The sequence below is a fragment of the Varanus komodoensis genome, unplaced genomic scaffold (assembly GCF_004798865.1).
Source record: "Varanus komodoensis strain SLA01 unplaced genomic scaffold, ASM479886v1 scaffold15, whole genome shotgun sequence".
NCBI lineage: Eukaryota > Metazoa > Chordata > Lepidosauria > Squamata > Varanidae > Varanus > Varanus komodoensis.
This window is the reverse complement of record NW_025335440.1, coordinates 25,666,884-25,682,847: the sequence shown is the minus strand read 5'-3', so window position 1 is coordinate 25,682,847 and position 15,964 is coordinate 25,666,884. Positions and strand designations below refer to the sequence as shown.

Sequence of the window (15,964 nt, the reverse complement as noted above, 5' to 3'; positions counted from 1 at the left end):
CACACACACACACACACACACACACACACACACACACACACTCTTCACTATGTGAAAACCAGACAAGCCCAAGACCACCATCCTTGAGTGCAAAATACTTCAGAACTGTAATATCACACTTCAGTGCTTGAAAGTTGACATTTGATCAAACCCAATATCAAACTGCAGGGATGTATCAATGTGCTCTTCTCTGAAAAAAATAAAAAAAGAAGTATCTCATTATTATTCATGTGCAAGCAAATGGTAAAATACACACAAAATAAGCTGCAGCTGGCATTTATCTGTCTTTGTGTTAAAGGGAAGGGGGATGTTAAAAAGGCCAAATGAATAAATGAGTTGACATTGGCTCATTAATGAAGGAAAAAATAGCTGTCACTTCAGGTTTGTCTCAATTTAAAATCTATTATTGCTTCTCTGACATTTAGTAATTAATCAAATAGAATTTAATTTTACCTGTTTTGGTTGCTTCAATTTAAATGTCCTCTTTCTTTCTTGTTTTTTAAGGGAAAATACTCATTTTTGCCTAACAGGGCTGGTCTGTACATGGCAGACTCAGTGACTGGGTTCACACATCAGGGAAGGGAAGTAAACTATTGTTGCTCACATTCCACTCTGGGCCTGCTGGACACACACTACCTAATTAGCACAATTGCCCCTGCTGGGTCCAGCTTGTTGTGCTGTCTGGGTAGGTAGAAGGCAGTATGGCTTGTTCTAGGGTTGTAGTGTGGTTTGTAATCCATCTCTGCCACTCACCCTTGCCATGTTCGGATGTCACAACAAGTCATGATCAGTGAGGAGAATTATAGTAATTAGGCAGTGTGTGACCAGCACATGCAAAACAGAAAAATAAGCCATTGTGACATTTTTTACTTTCTCACTTATGCAAGTCCACCCAGTAACCACAAGACCATCAGTTCTAGCCTAGCGTTCAGCACACCAAGCGTGTGAAGTGTAGATGGCGTGCACCAGTCTTTACAAACCTTTGCTCCAAGGACTTGTGTTTGGACCAGGGCTATTAGATGCATTTACAGGGGTTTTTGAAGAAGTGGGCATGTCATACAAAATGCTGGCCATCATGCGAAACTCCATGGATCCTGTATCTCCGACTGGACAGAGATCAAAGGGTTTTCTTTTGCCCTCTATATCTCTCCTGAGTACCTTCCACAAGAACATGTTAGGTCCATATAACATGTCTCAAAATTAACATTAATACTATGTTTAAGCATATGTCCAGGAAAATGCCTACATAGCACTATTTTACCTGAAGCAGCTATGACTGTCATTTAAAACAGGGAGCCATCCTTCCTTAACAAAGTGCCAGACATTCAAATAAACTGCTAGATATGCAAAGCAAGTGCTAGGTATTTCAAATAAAATAGGGCTCAGCAGCCTGCAGTTTAATGACAATCTGTAGCCCTTGGCCTACCTCTAGCAAGAGCGGTCCACTGGGGTAGAAGAAAAAGGAGACAAGGGATATTTCCCTCCCTCCCTCCCTCCCTCCCTCCCTCCCTCCCTCCCTCCGTGTGTGTGTGTGTGTGTGTGTGTGTGTGTGTGTGTGTGTGAGAGAGAGAGAGAGAGAGAGAGAGAGAGAGAGAGAGAGAGAGAGAGAAGAAAAAGGAATGGCTCGGTTGCTCTATTGAATTTTGACTTGAACCCCACCCATTTTTACCCTCACCCCTCAAGGAATAGAGACTTCAAAGGAAAAAGTATTCCCCACCCCAAAACAGAGACACATACTATGGGCTATGCCAGACATTTGCCAAACTGCAGCTTGAGGATGCCTCTTCCATGGAGCTGGAGAATTTGGTTATACTCTTTGGGCATTGCGTGGAAGCCAGGCTTCGGCAGCTGGTTGTCGTAGTAGTGGTGGCTGATTGGAGCACCAGCTATGCTCTTGGAGAAAGGCCAGAAGCCGTAGAGCTTCACATTTTCACACAGTTCCACAGCAGCGCTTGTGATCATAAAGCCAGAAGACAAACGGTAGGCTTTGACACCTTTAGTCCTCCAGAACTGGGCAAGACTTTTGAGGTATCTGGGATAGAAAAATATGGCCTTCTGCTTGGCACTGAACTCTTTTAGTGTGTGATGTACTTTGAAGGAAGCTGCAGTGTTACTCCTGAAGGAAAAGGCTGGTAACAGAAGGAAAGCTTCTCCGTAATTTGCAATGTTTTCCAGGAAGGTGGTCTTTTTTTCATTCAGTTTATTATACCTGTAAGTAAACACACACAAGCTCTCTAAAGGCAACTGTGTTCCACAAGGAGATCACTCCTCCTTCTGGCTTACTTGCCATATGTTTAAGTCAACGCATCTGGTTTAAAACTTGCTGTTTTAATGAGCCACAAGAGTAACTTGAACTCAAGCTTAACCTTGAGTAGCAACAAGAAACATCCAATGCCTGAATCAAGAGCCCAACATCACTACTTAGACCAGCCCCCCACAATCTGGTGCCCTCCAGATGTGTCAAACTACAACTCCCACCATCAGCATGCCTAAACTGGTGGGGAAAATGAGAGTTGTAATCCAAAACAGCTGGACAGCACCAGGTTGGCGAAGGCAGTTAAGCAATGAAATGCAGTGCCCTGGATGGGCAGATATTCTCTCCTCCACCCTTCTTTTTAATTAATCTGGCCCACAAAGGTTTCCTGTCTTCCCTGTAGGGTACCAAGTTGGGAGAGCCCAGTTTGGGCGATGCTGGCTATACTAGTTTTGGTCTACTGTCCTTGACTCCTTACTCAAGACTCATGGGAGGAAACAATAAGAGGGTTGGTTTCCAAACAGCTTAAGGGCATTCTTATTTGCATTTGCCCGACCCTTAAGAGGGAGCCTGGGACCACTAACCAAGCAACTGGCATTCTGTAGCCATGGCTTTCTAAAATGGAGGATCACAAAATTAAACACCAGCTGCAAACAACACAATTATACTCACTTCTGTGCTATAATACTTGGATTGACGGTCACAAGGTTTGTCTTATTCCCAACATCTTGACTGATGCTTCCCACGGTTGGGGGAAGATTACACCTGGAATTTTACAAGAGTTGCTTAGGAACGCTCCAAAAACTCTGTTCTGCTAAGGTTCAGATTTCTCTCAGGCAATAAGATCTAGTATCTAAGGCTGGAATCTTAATCATGGAATCTTAATCTAGGAAGAAAACCCTACTGGCCATGTGGAAATGCACCTTTTAATAAATACACACAGATTTGTGGTGCAGATATTTGACACAAATCCATGAAGCTACAAAATTTAACTGTATAATTAATGTATAGGATTCCTTGCCATGATGGTTATTGCGGTGATAGGCACTGATTTCATTAGATTTTAGAGACATTTAGGCAAATGAACATGCATATACTGACAACTATTAGTTATAATAGTGCCATCTGTACATGGGAAGATTGAGTGGGCCTCTTGCAGAGAAAACTCACTGGTGGAGAGGGTGCATCCTTGGCGTTTTTCATCATGCACAAAAATGTTCAGTGAGCATAACTGTTGGCAGGCCTCAAAACAAAGCACCTGGTGTTGAGAGGGATGAAGGCTGTTCACCCTTCATTCACCTAGAGGCTCCAAGGTTAAGCCCAGGTTCTCTGCCAGCCTGGCACTTATTGAACTGATCTATTCCACAAGGGAACTAGTGTGCAGGAAACTAACACCTAGGACAGGGATAGGCAAAATCCCACTCTCCCTGCCTTGGTAGGTCCACCCCAGCAGAGCTTTGGTAGTGGTGGAGGTTATGCTGCTTCAGCCATCCCCAACAGGGCTGGCATCAAGGCTAAGCATGGTCAGGCACCTGATGAGGTCCCACATGCCAGCAGAGAGCAAGAGCCCCCTAGGCTGGTTTCTCTTCTCCATCAGACTAGTTTCTCTTCTCCATTAGAGCCTGCTTGTTCACCTGCCTCTTGCTGTAGGCCAGAGAGTGGTGGTGGTCAGAAGGGGGAGCAGAGGAGGTCATTGTTTACATGGACATTGGCTCTCTGCCTGGCAAACAAGCAAGAGGAAGTGATGATGTGAAAGAGGATGCAGAACTACAGCAGCTGCTGAGAACAGCATTGAGAAGGAAGGATCTGCTGAAAGTATCTTGCCCAAAGGTCCTCAAAAACATGGATCTGGCATGGATCTCCAACCCGCTGGAATCATCCAACTTCAGAGGCAGTAAATATGGGTTAAATAGCTGAAGAAACGTGTTATGGGCTTCCTAGAAATCAGTGTAGGAAAGCAGATGCTGGTCTATATTTGCTCCTTTTTCTGGTCTCATCTTATATTCTTAATTTGTGTCCCTGCTTTATATAGAAGCTATCCAATCGCCTTCTTGATTTCTTAGCACCCAGAAATGCAACATCACCAACGTCCAGCCTCTGCTTGAAGACCTTCAGTCACTGGAAGCCCACCACCCTTCTGTTAATGGCTCCAATGCCAGGCTGCCCTTCCACCATTTTTTCCTCTCGAATCTTCATTCAAAACCTACTCTCTTGAACCAGACCTACTTAGAACAAATGTTGGGCCTTGCAAAGCCTGCTTGACACATGGGGGAGTCTGACAGGTCATGCAAAAGCCAGTGTGATGTCAGAGTGAGTGCTGGAATGGAATTCACGAGATATGGGGTTTAGTCCCCACTGGCCCTTGAAACTCACTGGCTAGGTTTGGGCCAGACACTGACCCTCAGCCTAACTTACCTCACAGGGTTGTTGTAAGGATAAAGTGGAGAGAAGGAGGATCGAATATACCACCGCAGGCTTCTTAGAGGAAAGGCAAGGATATAAATCAAAGAAACAAGCAGACAAATGCAAGAGTGGGAGAAATGACACCTGCCAAAATTCTCCCTGCTGCAAAACTCTTATTGGTACAGGAAATGCAACACTCTCTGCCTATACAAGTAAGTGCTGAAGGTTCCACTTTAAAAAGCAAACCCTAAGGCCACACTAGCTGATGCTAAATGAGTCACTGGCAATCACATCAGGGGTATTTTTAAACCAACATTTTATGAGACTCCGAGGGCCCAGTTTTTATTATCCCTCAGTTCATAAGGAAGAAAGATCTAACCTTTCATTCCCCACCATGGTCACAAGGCTGTTAGCATCATCTGCAAAGTTCCTATTATCCATGGGAGCTCAGAAATGTCATGTAGGAATGAAATCGTTGAACCAGCCTTGTGCAAAGCACGTGCACATCGTGGAACATGTGTTTGTTCTTCAGAGAGTCCTGAACATCTGTCCTTGAGTAGAAACTAGTGGTGGTGTAATGGAACCAAGCATCACAAGGATGCAGCTCCTACACTTTTCTATTTGCAGGGATGCCGATTTCATCTGTCACCCCCTTCAGCACTTCCCGTTCCCTCTGGGTGAGCTTGGCCACAATGCTCACAACAGCCATGAACAATATATTGTTCTCTGATGTAATGCATGGTACTTGGCCCATCTTAGTGTCAGGATCTGGACTGCTCTGCAGCTCCATTTGCTGAAAGAAATAAAACAGCTGCAGCCTGGAGTGCAGACCAGGTCCCTGGCTCCACTGGAGCTCTCTGACCCTAATGAGCACCTGCTGGGAGACCTGGATAAGAACAGGCTCTTCCCTCCAGTCTTTGCCTTGGCAATGAAGGTCTTCCTGACTTGCTGAGCTCTTCATGTCTCCTGGATGCTTGTCGCCTAGATTCCTGCCCTGCATTGCTGGACCCTGTCTGCCTCCTCACTTCGCCTGGTTCCTGGACCCTCCCCCAGGCACCTGTGCTTATCCAAACCTCGTGTTCCTGTTCCTTCCTTGGTCTTGTCCTTCTGCCATTTGACTTCTGGACTGCTCCTTGGCCATGGCTGTGCTTCTGGTCCCTTACTGGACTCTGGACTGTGTTTGGATGGCACCTTTGCCTCTGGACCTTCTACTAGACTCTGGCTTGTCTTGTGCTCTTTTGCCTGGGTCCTGGTGCCCTGCCTACACTTTGGACCCTGATGCTGGGTCTTCAGTGGGCCACTGAGACCCATTAGCTTTACAGATGACCTGCTTCTTCTGGAGGGGAAAATGGCTAGAAATGGCTTGTTGATAGGGATCAAGGAAGCTGCCAGAATCCTCCGGGTTATGATTGCTGTGATGAGTGCATGCACTTCAAGGATTCCATTAGGCCGTTGGCACATCCAAGAATTATGAAAATGGATGAGAAAAATGTCTGAACCCACTTCTGGCTGTCCCAGGGGCAGGCTGGTAATGAACTGCTGTGAAATTCCGCTACTTGCACGTTATGACTTAGGGCACAGATCATGAGCTTCATACATCCTTACATTTCTTACCATATAGCATAAAATCTCTCACCTAAATACAAAGTCAGATTTATCGATTTCCGCTCCACAACGGGAGCTCTTTAGAATCCCCCCATTTCCAACCACAGCACAGTGCTTGAAAGGGTGATCCAGAGGCTGCGACTGAACACAAAAACAATGGAGAGAGCTTCATTGTCGCATGATGGAATAGAAGCACAATCAAAACATTTGTCAACATTTGCAAATATAAATGCAAATATATATATAATGTAAATCCACATAAATACCTTGTCATGTTTATTTATGCATTTCTAAATATGTATTTCTATTTCTATTCAATGCTTTGAATACAGCATTGCCTGTGGATACCAGCTACAGAATATGGAAGGCCCTGTCCTGATCTCTAAGAATCACCATGAATTGAATCCTGAAGGCCAATAAGGCCCACAACAGTGTACCCCATGAGTTAAAGTGTCCCACAGTCAGGAGCGTCTTCCTCATCTACTCCTTGCTTTTTCTTACTCCTTAGATCCAGTTTATGCTTGTGTGTCAAGGTACAGTGATCAGCATTTGGACTAATACTTGGGAGATCTTGGATCTAGTCCCTCTCAACCATGGAGCCTGCCGAGTGACTTTGGGCCATGGACTCACAAGCTAAGCTGCCTCACAGCATTGTGGTTGTGAGGATAAAATGAAGAAGAGGGTTGTGTAATCTGCTTTAGATTCCTTGCAGATTACATGAGTGGGATATAAATATAATAAACCAACAAAATCTTGCAAAGTGCCATGGTTGTGTGAACACAAGGCCGCTGGCACAGCTGGTCCTTCCTCTTCCTGTCCTCCCCCTCCAGCCTCCTGTGTTCCTCAGAGAATCCTTTCTGAAGGATCAATAACTTGCAGAATATTATGGGCTATGCTATTCAGGACTGCGAGGGGAGATAGGAATCACCCAAAATCAGACAGAGAATTCTTATGCCAGCAGAGCTCTGGCCCATGCAAGGTTCCTCTGCCCTCTCCCGCTGCAACCCCATGTGGCACAGCTCGAAACGCTCAGCAGCCTCCCACCCCTACGGAGATGGGGGCAGCGGGGAGGAATGGCACAGAAGGCTGCAGGCAAGAGGAGGGGAAGATAAATATGGGTTGTATCAGCAGAATACCAAAGGATTTAAGGTATTAGCCTTAAAACAACACAAAAGCACATCTCTGATATAAAAAATATCAGAGGAGCTCTTCTTACCTCAGGCAGCATCCTGAATATTTCCTCAGTGATGTGGATGGTTTTTTTATTGTCCACTTCGTAACTCATATTGCTTCCCAGTGGGGTATTGTTTTGAGAAGCGATAAAGTTATGAACAGCATCACAGCATGAGGCAAGCTCTGACCTGCAACATAAAAATAAAGAAAATGCAAGTTCAGTGTAATTAGTGGTGTAGGGATAGCAAAGAAATCTCAAAGATGACCAGTTTCATATTTATGTTAATAATCCCAGTTTTGACAGAATTCCTTAGGATACTTACATGATTTGCTCCCCTTTCAGGTTTGGTTTATTATACAGGGTTCAGGGTTTTGTTTTCGTATTTATTTATTTATTTATTTTCCAATTTATATCCTGCCTTTTTCCTACAAAGGGCTCAAGGCAGCTTACATCATTCTCCTCCATCTTATCCCCACAACAACAACCCTGTGAGGTAGGTTGGGCTGAGAGTCTGTGACTGGCCCAAAGTCACCCAGTTGGCTCCATGGCTGAGCAGGGACTAGAACTGAGATTGTCTGAGTCCCCGTCCCGTGCTCTTAACCACTACGCCACACTGGCTCTCAGTTTTTTGCTTTTTTTTTTTTAGCAAGGACACGTCCATGGGGAATTATAGATTTTGTGGTTTATTCCTATGTGCATATTAGACAAATTCATGGATCAGCTCTCATCAGCATGGTACATATCAATGTGGCATACTGGCAGGGAATTATGGGAATTGCAATGCAACACATCTGGGGGAGGGGGCGGGCCAGAAAGCTGCTATGGAGGGCCCATTTATCAATGGCTATTGGCTATGATGTCCAAAGAGAACCTCCAAGTTCATTACTGAATGCCCGTTGTTGATAGTAAATCAGCAAGAAAGGGCTTTTGCTCTGCTTGAGCATTTCCCAGAGGCATCTGGTTGCCCCATCACAGGAAACAGTATGGTGGGCTAGGTGGAACATTGGTCTAAGCCAGCAAAGATCTTCAGGGTTGCAGTGGACTGGCGAATGCCAAGCAAGAGAGCTCTCTTGGTATATTTAAGCTGATCTGCAACCCTCCGTCTAAACAAAGAACATGGGCCAAGACGGATCAATCTCAGTATATGCAATTAAATAAAGATATGGCACAGGTGGGTGTACTTTCTAAAGGTCCAATTCTGTCAAACCAAGGTGAAGGATGTTGCTAGGCAGGTATGCCATTAGAAACCCTTTAACACTTCCTGGTTCTTTTGGCACACACATTCCCTGCATTGTATTATAGGTATGACAGAAAGCATCTAAGAGCCAATATCTGATTTTGCCCATCAATTTAAAAAGTTTATTCCTTAATATGTGATCACAGTAAATATGCACAGGGAAAGAGAAATGTGTCATACAGAATCAATGAGAAATACTCTAGGTCAAATCAGCACTTTGTCATACTTGAGTAAAGTTAGTTCCATTGATTTTCATGTGTCTGCTCTAAGTATAACCAAATCTGGATCCAATCCATTGTTCCTAAGGATGTGTTTTAAAAAGTAGAGGCAGCCTCAACTGTCTTATTATGTGTAATGCATGCATTTTTATATTTGAAAAATGCAATGATTCTTATCAGCATTCAAGAGAATTCAAGCACTGTAGCATGCAGATCACAATCAACAAAAAGAGCTCATTTACTCTTAGAAGGCATAAAATGCCTACCTCATTTGTGCCTAAAATAATAATGGAGTCTCAGCAATATTTTACTGGTCATCTGATACTGGCAGTCAGAGGCAGGCAAAGCTGCAACGGTGAAGTGGAGGGGTGATTCCATGAACTACCTGCTCAGAGCCAGTGTAGTGTAGTGGTTAGGGTGTCAGATGGGGATCTGGGTTCTAGTCCCCCTCTGCCACAGAGCCCACTGACTGACTTTGGGCCACTCCCTGATGCTCAGCCTAACCTACCTCACAGGGTTGTTGTAAGGAGAAATTGAGAAGAGGGTTATGCAAGATACCTTGAGATTCCTGAAAGGAGAATGGAATGGAATGGAATGGAATGGAATGGAATGGAATGGAATGGAATGGAATGGAATAGCAAGCCCACCAGAGTTGCTGTTTTCTTCACCTTTTCACCTGGATGGTTCAGCTGCCTCCTTCTCTGGCCAGCCAGTGGTGAGGGTGGTCAGGAACAGCAGCAGTAGACACTGCCACCTGCTAGCCCACTGGCCAGTTGGCTGTGGCAATGATGAGCAGGAGGATGAGGGGAAGGTGGATGCACTGAGGCAGAGAAGCTCATGGGCGGGTGTTGCTCATGGGCCCTCAACAACTCGAGGCCACTATGGCCAAAACTCCTGCTATTTGCACAATGCACGTTTTTAAAAAATCTCCTAAAGGCGAGAAACACAGTGCTGTATACCAGAAGCCTGGGCATTCAACAAAGATCTATACCTCAAATGCAATACCTTTGTGATGGATAACATTTATTAACAAACATGATGCCTGCCTCCTCTTTACCCATCCCTGAATAAAAGGGGATGTTTCAATATTCACAGGAATGGCCTGGCATTTCAAAAACGATTTCACAAGGATCCAGAAAATGATAAGTTTCTAGTTAATGTTAAGCTTGACCTAATGTGGCAAAATATAGTCAGGCTATACTGTATTAATTCAAAGTGCCAGCAAGGCTCAGGTAAAAATGCAACTTTATTTAAAAATGACTCACTGTTGTTTTTTTGAGAGATCAAGAAGCTCATTCCAAAATAAATGTCAATGCTGTTCTTCAGCAACTGCAGTTAAGCACATGTTCCTCTTTGGTGAGCTTATCAAATCACAGATATCTTAGACTATGAGGCCCAAGTCTAATGACAGGTGCCCCATTTATTTACAGCATGGATATTGTCAGAAACCTTTATACAAAAGGTATTGATGTTTTTCTATTAGGAAAATGCCTCAAGTGCTGAAAATGAAATGAACCGCCTGTTTAAACAAATGCACACAACCATTCAGCCAACAGCAGCAATCTTTTCATTAAACAGATGCAAGGTCATAGCAGCACCATGATTAAACTGAAAGATTTTCACCAGATGACTACTCAGGCTGCGTGAAAAGCAGGACCATGGCATTGCCATTGTTCTGAGGGGAAAACAGCATTATTTAATGAGCGAATGCATTTCTGTGTATCAAAGCCTTGTTCTTCTAGCATGTGCAGAAAGCATTTGTCTAGACTGAGAAGAACCATGCCTGTGTCCCAGGCAGCCAGATCCCACGGACTGATTTTGGAAGCAGCAGCACAAGTTGCAGTTTCACCCTTGCAATTCAAGTGTGATTTTATTCTTGGCATGCAATGTGCAGCTGCCCGATTCTGCCCTGCTAGGCCCAAAGTACCCCATTAAAAACTGCTGTGGTTTATAGTATGGAATTAAATTTGAAGTAAAGTTTAAAAGGTTGGCACCAAAAAGGAGGCACACACACAACAATGCAAAAAGATCACTAATTAAGAAGAAAAAGACATTTGTGATTACAGTCCTTAATATATCATGAAGAAGTCTGTGAGGAAATTAGAGCAGAACAGCTGAGAGGCAAACCCACTAAGTACTGAGAGAGATAAGTTATGAAATCAGACCACAGAAAAATCTATGCAGCTGTATTTGATTGGAATGTGATCTGACGTGAGCCTTAGAATATATAATTATTCTTCTCAAGTTATGATATGAACAGAATCTATGGAGGAAACAATAAACTATGCACATGTTTCTGCATTTTTTTAAAAGATGCCCACATGTCTTTAGGTAAAGCAGCTTCGAAAGGTGGTAAAGGAAATGGGTACTGACCCTCTCCCTGCTTACTGCTTCTCCACTCTAAATTGCCTCCCCCAAGCCAATCCCCCACCTTGTCATCGTCCTAAACATCTATATACACTATGGAAAGATAAACATGCTTCTTGAACTGTGTTTGGCAAGAGGAGGGAGCAGGTTGGCTGGGAAAAAGATAAGCCCTTCACTCCTGGCTGCACCCCTGCTCACATTGTCTGCTCCAGAAGCTACTTTTTCTTAAATGCTTTCATTACACGTGCATCCATTTAAAGACATCATTCTGCCCTAAACCTTTCCTTCATTTTAGTCTAGGCTTTCTAGAATTATAATGGCACAGTACTTAGGCTGGCAGCTTGCACAAACATGTAGGTTAATTAGTATGTCGTGTGGTTCACTGAGCAGCTGAAGAGAATTGATTTGTGACTGTGGAGTGTGATTGACATTTTCCCCATTTCAAACTTTTAGTTTTAAATGATGTGCCAGTGAACATTTGCTGGTGATGGATGTCATGCACTTTGTACGTGCTTGCGACTTCAAGATGCCCATTAATTAAATACTGGCCTTCTCCAATGCTAGCTATGGTGCTAAATAATAGAAAGGAATGGATGACAGAAAGGTCTTCAACAAAGCAAATAATTAGTATAGAGATAATAGTATTAAAAGCCCTTTCCTCCCTATTAATATTTTGAGGGCACAGGAGGCAGCTTTGATTCTTACTTCCAAGGAACCATTTTTATCCTGAGGTCGAGACTGATGAACTTGTTACAGATGTGCATCCGCTGTTCTTTGAAAGACATTTTAGATAAAGTATAAATTCATCAGACTCCATCAGCCCATTGTATGCATCACACTTTCCCTGCTGTACATGGGAACAGAGGTGCCACAGTGATGTGTGTCTCTGCATGTATCAAAGCCCTTTGCCAAACGTAATGACACACCACCAGGAAACACGGACAGGGCTGCTGTCTGTTGGTTTTAGCAGCAACTGGCAAGATATAATGGCGAGCAGGCAATGCTAGCACAACCTTTTTTCCCATTGCTGCCTTTCCCCTGAGTGTTTGATCCTATGCTGGGCAATGATAATTGCTAGGATGAAAAACATAACAATAAATTATAAAAAACTGTCCAGCGTACAGTTATCTTATTTTTACTTTCTGCTCTTCTCAATTGGAGATGCAATGGCTCCATTGGTGTCCAGACCAGCCAAGCAGGGATGGCTGAATTGAATCTGTCCTAGAACAGAGCTACAAAACTTCAACTCTCCAAATTCCCCCAGAATGCTCTCCTCTCTCGACCTGGCCACACACACCCTTTCCCCAGCCACTGACTGTGCTTTCCCAGTTTTTGTGCAGATTTTCCCCCATTAAAAGGATTTAAATGCCTCTCCTAAGGGTTGGTTACCTGCCAGAAGAGCTCTAAGCTGAAAAATACTTTGCCCACCCATTTACCTTGGGTTCTGCCCTTCTACCCACCCCAGGCATTCCATTTCTCTCTCTTGCCCTACACACATGGCACACAACCTGCAAGGGCAAAATCATGCATCTGACTCCCAGCTGAAGCCCAGGAATTGACAGCAATTCTGGCCCACGCACATAAGATTTTATGGGTGTAGTTGTACCAGGGCAAACACTGCTGCATGACTGGCTGGGGATGGCACATCCATTTCATACAACAGTGGGCATGAAATACTAGGCAGTGCAGGTAATGCAATGGCTGAACAAACTCTGTTGAAGTTCTGCAAGGCCAGAAGAAATTAAAAGGCTTTCCATAAGCTGTAGGACAGTGGTGGCAAACCTATGCAACGCGTGCCACAGCAGGTACACAGAGCCCTCTCTGTTGGCATGTGAGCCAAGTCGCCCCAGCATCACACCAGCAGCTGAGCATCGCATAACAGTGCACGTAGGGGCCGTGCACATGCTCAGAAAGAAGTAGTGGCGCCAGGTGATGACGTCACGAGCCGCGACTCATTAGCCGCAACTCATCCAAGCTTTCGCATGCCCGGTCAGTGCACTGCCAAGGATATATATATATATTGATTGGACTGGCTGTGAGCTGTTTTTTCTAAACTAAAACCTCAGTTTTCAGTGTTGGCACTTTGTGATAAATAAGTGGGTTTTGGGTTGCAGTTTGGGCACTTGGTCTCTAAAAGATTCACCATCGCTGCATTAGGGTTGGAAAAACGAGGTGCCCTGGCATGATTTTGATGGTTGGAATGTGTTTAGAATGGGCAGAAATGTTGAGCTGTGCAGAAACAGCTACTCAAGGATGGCTTTTCAAAATTGCATTTTTTTCAATGGAACTTTAGCCCTATATTAGGGTTAGGGGAGTGCACCAGGGCAGGGTTAGGGTTAGAAAAACGAGCTGTCCTGGCATGATTTTGAAGGTTGGAATCTGTTTCGAATGGCCAGAAATGATGAGCTGTGCAAAATCGTCCTACTTTCAATGCAACTTTCACCCTCTATTAGGGTTAGGGGTGTGCACCAGGGTAGAGTTAGGGTTAGAAAAACGAGGTGCCCTGGCATGATTTTGATGGTTGGAATGTGTTTAGAATGGGCAGAAATGTTGAGCTGTGCAGAAACAGCTACTCAAGGATGGCTTTTCAAAATTGCATTTTTTTCAATGGAACTTTAGCCCTATATTAGGGTTAGGGGTGTGCACCAGGGCAGGGTTAGGGTTAGAAAAATGAGCTGTCCTGGCATGAGTTTGCTGGTTGGAATGTGTTCAGAATGGCCAGAAATGATGAGCTGTGCAGAAACAGCTACTCAAGGAAGAATTTTTCAAAATCACCATATATTCAGTGGAACTTTAGCCCTATATTAGGGTTAGGGGAGTGCACCAAGGTAGGGATAGGGCAGTGGTGATGAACCTATGGCACGCATGCTACCTTGGGTATGCAGAGCCCTCTCTGTCAGCACATGAGCCAAGTCATCCCAGCTTTGCCCCAGCAGCCAAGCATCGGATAACAGCACACACAGGGGCCACACGCATGCTCAGAAAGAAGTAGCAGTGCCAGGCGATGACATCACGAGTCACGACTCATTAGCCGAGACTCATCCGAGCTTTTGCATGGTTGGTCAGTGCGCTGCCAAGGATATATTTATATTTGCTTGGACTGGCTGTGAGTTTTTTTTTCTAAACTAGAACCTCAGTTTTCAGGTTTAATTGTAGTGTTGGCACTTTGCAATAAATAAGTGGGTTTTGGGTTGTAGTTTGGGCACTCAGTTTCTAAAAGGTTCGCCATCCCTGCTGTAGAATATACCCAGTGGGGAGGCAAATAAGTGACGGTGCTATTTTATATATCAGGGATGCAGAGCCTCTGGTCTGGGGTCCCAAACTAGCTCACAGGAGACCCTTCAGAGGAGTATTCCTGCTTTCCCTGGCCTTTCCCCTTTCCCCCAGCCACCTGGCATGTACCGTGTTTCCCTGAAAACAAGACTGGGTCTTATATTAATTTTTGCTCCAAAAGATGCACTAGGGCTTATTTTCAGGTGATATCTTATTTTTTCACGTACAACAATTTACATGCATTCATTTATTCATGTACAAAAATCTACATTTATTCAAATACAGTCATGTCATCTTCTGGAACATCATCATAACTCTCCAAACCCAGAGTTGTGTTGCAACAGATGTACTTAATGTGTATGTCTGGCTGATGATGGGGCTTATTTTTGAGGTAGGGCTTATATTACAAGCATCCTGAAAAATCATGCTATGGCTTATTTTCCAGTTAGGTCTAATTTTCAGGGAAACAGGGTAGTGGTTGCCTGGTTTATGTGAAATTTTTTCTCCATTCTACAATCTTGAAATACTTCCCCAAAAGCTTAGTTATGGGCAATGAGAAGTATATGCTAAAAAAATGCTAATCTTATACCTTGTTCTGATTTGATTTTGGCCTTGCCTCTTTTCTATTATTATTATTATTATTATTATTATTATTATTATTATTATTATTATAACATTTCTATGCCGCCCCTTGCCGAAACCTCGGGGCAGCTTACAACATGATAAAATACATTGAAATACAATAGTACATAATAAATTACCATTAAATATAAAAATACAAAAAATACATTGATTTACAAATATAAAATTAAAATTATCAGTATAAAATAAAAATATAGGGGGAGAAAGAGAAGGAAGAAGAAGTTGCCCTGGCCAGATCATATGTTTTAACAATTGAAATGATGTTTAAATAAAAAGGTTTTTACCTGGCGCCGAAAAACCAGTAACGATGGTGCCAGGCGGACCTCTTTGGGGAGTGAATTCCATAGGCTGGGCGCCACTGCAGAGAAAGCCCTCCTCCGGGTACTTACTCTCCTAATTTCTTTCATGGAGGGTTCCCGGAGAAGGGACTCTCCCGCAGATCTCAAAGGGCGGTCAGATCTCAAAGGGCGGTCAGGCTCTTCAGCCCTACCTTCCACTGGAAAGCATCCCCAGGGGCTTCCCCAAATTGGAATTTGGCCCTTGGATTTTTGGGGGTGCTACATGCCTGAGATGCTTATCTACTCAGAAGTAAGTTCCACTGAGCTCAATAGGGCTAACTCCCTGGTAAATGGATACAGGATTCCAGATAAACCAGGTGACCCAACAGAGCAGTTTTATCTCCAAGCTGAAAGAAATTTCCCTTGGGCATCCCAGGAAGTTGCTTAGTAGGATTCTGTAACAGGGCTGGCTCTGTGTATGAAGACAGGAACATCAATACACATCATGTGCTC

At 43.9% G+C, this 15,964-nt stretch overlaps 1 protein-coding gene across 1 annotated transcript in view; it reads right to left on the bottom strand.

Annotated features, from left to right (window-relative positions):
* Window positions 1–24: 24 nt before the first annotated feature.
* Window positions 25–15,964, bottom strand: part of ST8SIA6 (ST8 alpha-N-acetyl-neuraminide alpha-2,8-sialyltransferase 6) — a 44,648-nt gene continuing 28,708 nt past the window's right edge. Inside the window, exons 5-9 of the mRNA XM_044425034.1 lie at window positions 7,479–7,623; window positions 6,294–6,403; window positions 2,927–3,019; window positions 1,738–2,209; window positions 25–190 (exon numbers count right to left, since the gene is read on the bottom strand). Coding sequence (XP_044280969.1) covers window positions 1,744–2,209; window positions 2,927–3,019; window positions 6,294–6,403; window positions 7,479–7,623 — 814 coding nt within the window. The 3' untranslated portion in view covers window positions 25–190; window positions 1,738–1,743. The remainder of the gene's footprint in view (window positions 191–1,737; window positions 2,210–2,926; window positions 3,020–6,293; window positions 6,404–7,478; window positions 7,624–15,964) is intronic.